Source organism: Sabethes cyaneus, chromosome 2 (genome assembly GCF_943734655.1).
Source record: "Sabethes cyaneus chromosome 2, idSabCyanKW18_F2, whole genome shotgun sequence".
In the NCBI taxonomy this organism is placed as follows: Eukaryota; Metazoa; Arthropoda; class Insecta; order Diptera; family Culicidae; genus Sabethes; species Sabethes cyaneus.
The window spans coordinates 189,796,681-189,799,784 of record NC_071354.1 but is presented as its reverse complement, the minus strand read 5'-3'; the positions used below and the strand labels follow the sequence as shown (position 1 = coordinate 189,799,784).

Below are 3,104 nucleotides of genomic sequence, written 5' to 3'. Positions count from 1 at the left end.
CCATCTATCTGAAAGACAGCCGTTGATACAGTGCATAGTTATCTTGTAACTCGTAAAAAATGGTTTACCTGCAAATGTTTTTCGAAAATTCCCTCCTGCAAGCGACAAAACATTTAGATTATCAAAACACGACGAAACTGGTAATCTGGTAAAAATAATAATCACACATTATTATTATTCATGTGTATGGCATAGCATAACTTATCGTAAATACTCTAAAAATCTAAATCACAGTCTTTCCAACGCACAAGCATTCTCTAATAACCGAAGTCCCTGCCGATAGCGCCGTAGTACCGCAATTCTTGCGGCGTGTGTCCATTACCGATCAGGGCAACCAGGTTTTGCCCCCGATAACCGAACTGTCGCTGGTAGGCTGCTCGCAGCTGAAGTCCTCGCTTGGGATCCACCGGGATGTTGTAGGTATTCTTCTGAATGGGATGACCGAGCAAGACATTGCGAAAGTAGCCGTAGACGGCCTTTGCTCGCTGAGCAAATGAAGGATCTGTATTGCCCGGACGCAATCCGTACTTTGTAAGCCGTCCGGGATATTTGAAATATTCGTGGTTTTCAAGATCCAAGTTGTAGAAATTCGGTCTGGGTAAGGTGCCTTCAACTATTGTTATCAAAAGAACAACAATGGATAGGATCTGTGAAGAGACTTTTATGTTACTACACTAATTTATTGTTCTAAGTTAACACTCACTTTCAAGGGTAACCTCATTTTGAATTTAAAAGAAAAGAATTTACTTGCACCGCGCACGGAACAGTAGTCGTGATCAAGTGCAGTATTGAAATGAGACCATGCTTCCAAATGTTCAATTGCGATACATTTCTTCGTCGGTTCCGATTGCCTTGAGGCACTACTTTTGCGCCAAATTTACCTGCCGACTGCGACGCGGCGGTAACCACCGGTTTCATATCTTATTGATATTCCGCAGCAATAGTGTTGCCTCCCACGCACGTTCTCGCGATCGTTATCGGTTCGGCTGACTGGTAGTAGGTAGGAACAGTCCATCTGCCGTTTGGTGATTCGTTTCGTTTCGTTATTGCGTATAGTGCTTAATTCGTGACCAAATAGTCGTATGCCCCTTCGGGGCTTCTGTTACATTGTGCAACTGCAATTGAACTATTGTCGCCCGACTTTAGCAAGACATAAATTGTTACATAAATCGATGACACGAAGGAATTTGCGTGAATAATCCGGACCATGTATAAATGTTTGTAGTTTTCGTCGTGTGTATGACCTTGAAATAAACCAGGGCATTTTTCTAATCTAATAAATTTCTAATTTTTCTCAATTTTCTTAGTCTCGAAAAACTCAATTTTCCTAAACATTTACATGCTTCAAAAATTCAAATCTCAAGAACCATCTGAGAGTAAATATTATTTTACAGAATGTGTGTGTAAATTTTCTAGCTATTCAAGAAAAATACTATCTGGAAAGTTTTTCACAAAATTTTCGACGGTACTGGGAAACTCTAAAGAAAAGTTGGTGAACGTTCATTTAGTCACTAATAAGATACTAGCATTGTAGCGCCGTAAACTACAAAAGATACAACAAAACTTTATTCAGCAAAATTATAGATAATAACCTGTTCTACAAATGTCCCATATATACCTTTGTCATATTTGGCCCCGTTAAGACGGTACTGCCAAATGAATCAAAATTGAGTCAAAGTGATCGAAACATCCCTGTAGGTAAACTAAGAAGCATGCCATTTGCCGCTAAAAAACCGTTATAAATTATCATGAATGCTAAAAAGCTGTTGTATTGTTACTTGGGATGTAAATTGTTTTATAGCCCTCTTGTAGGTATTCATAAAGCATAGAATGTTACTTGGGAAGAAAAAGTATATTAAAAATTTTCCAAAAGTTAGAACATGGCTTTTCTATTTGACAAACTTTTTCCAATTAATTTTTTTCCTGGATGCTAAGAAAAATTTCTTGCACTTGTACGACAGTTTGTTCTACGATGGTTGGTTCAAAAGTTATGACAAAATCGAACAAATAAATTCAATAATAATATTCGAATTTTTCTCTAACAAATACCGATTAATGAAGATATCTGCCTGGAATCATTGGGTGCAACAAGAGAAAATAAAAAATAAGGCATCTCATGAAGAAAACGAACCTACCTAATATAAACCTGAATAGTAAAAACATAAGAACTGAGAATATGATGAATGGGTCAACCAAAGACTGTCCCAGAAAGTGTGGATGCGCTCAGTCTTCAGTAAAAAAAAATGAATAACTGAATAACCCAGAAATGAATGGTTGAGAAATTTTACTGCAGCCACAAAAAGCTTGCCAGACCACAGCCTTTTTACTATCTTTTTCAATCTGGTCTAATGCTTGCTCTTCTCGCACCGTGTAATTCTGTGACTTCGACAAGGATTTATAGTCGAATTTTGCGTACATTTCGTCATCCGTTATTATGCACTTTGAATTGCTAAAGGGTGTCCCACATCAAATCGCACCACGGAAGAAATGCTGTAGAAAATTACCTAATAAACCGATCCTTTACAAGTTATCAGACAATAAAATATAACCCATTAGTAAGCTTTTGGCATAATTATTTCATTCAACTTACCATAACCGAATGCTCGACTCGCACCTTACGCTCAACTCCACTGATAAGGTCCTGTACAACATCTGGCTGCAGCTTCATCTGTATGGAAACCCACTTTTCTTCGTATCTTCCTTAGATTTGACCTCCTTCGGATGCTTCCGTATCGCCTGCTTCATACCAGCCCAGTATTTGGCCTTAGTTCTGGTTCGTTGGGAGCTTCTTGTCCTTGGGTACGAAAGTGACCCCGGTTGGCTTCGTACCACTCCAGGACATCCTTTGAATAGTGGCGCGAAGCTAGATCCGGCTAGAAGATCGTAGGGCTCTCGTGTTGCTTTAACAGATGAAGCAGACGCTTTGTAGACACTCCTTGAGGTGGATCTGTCCGTTTACAGTCCCGGTAGTCACGAACGGCACACTCTGTTTGCCAAGTCATGTATTTATTGGCAAACTTTGAACATTTTTGCTTCATTATTTCCTCCGGAACAACAAACTTATGCTGGGCGGTGAAGAACAGTAGCCTCGGAAGCTGTCGGAA

At 39.4% G+C, this 3,104-nt stretch overlaps 1 protein-coding gene across 1 annotated transcript; it reads right to left on the bottom strand.

The window, feature by feature from the left end:
* Positions 1-257: 257 nt before the first annotated feature.
* LOC128736467 (uncharacterized) lies at positions 258-2,668 on the bottom strand. Its single transcript, XM_053830951.1, has 2 exons — positions 2,591-2,668; positions 258-647 (listed from the first exon to the last, which is right to left on the bottom strand). Exons 1-2 carry the CDS (start codon positions 2,666-2,668, stop codon positions 258-260), a joined length of 468 nt encoding a protein of 155 aa, XP_053686926.1.
* Positions 2,669-3,104: the final 436 nt, after the last annotated feature.

Bases quoted from the DNA above. Each gene is read 5' to 3' on its own strand.
- LOC128736467 (XM_053830951.1), bottom strand. From the start codon at position 2,668: ATGAAGCTGCAGCCAGATGTTGTACAGGACCTTATCAGTGGAGTTGAG. The intron at 648-2,590 runs GTAAGTTGAATG...GTCTCTTCACAG, and splicing joins GAGTCGAGCATTCGGTTATG to ATCCTATCCATTGTTGTTCT.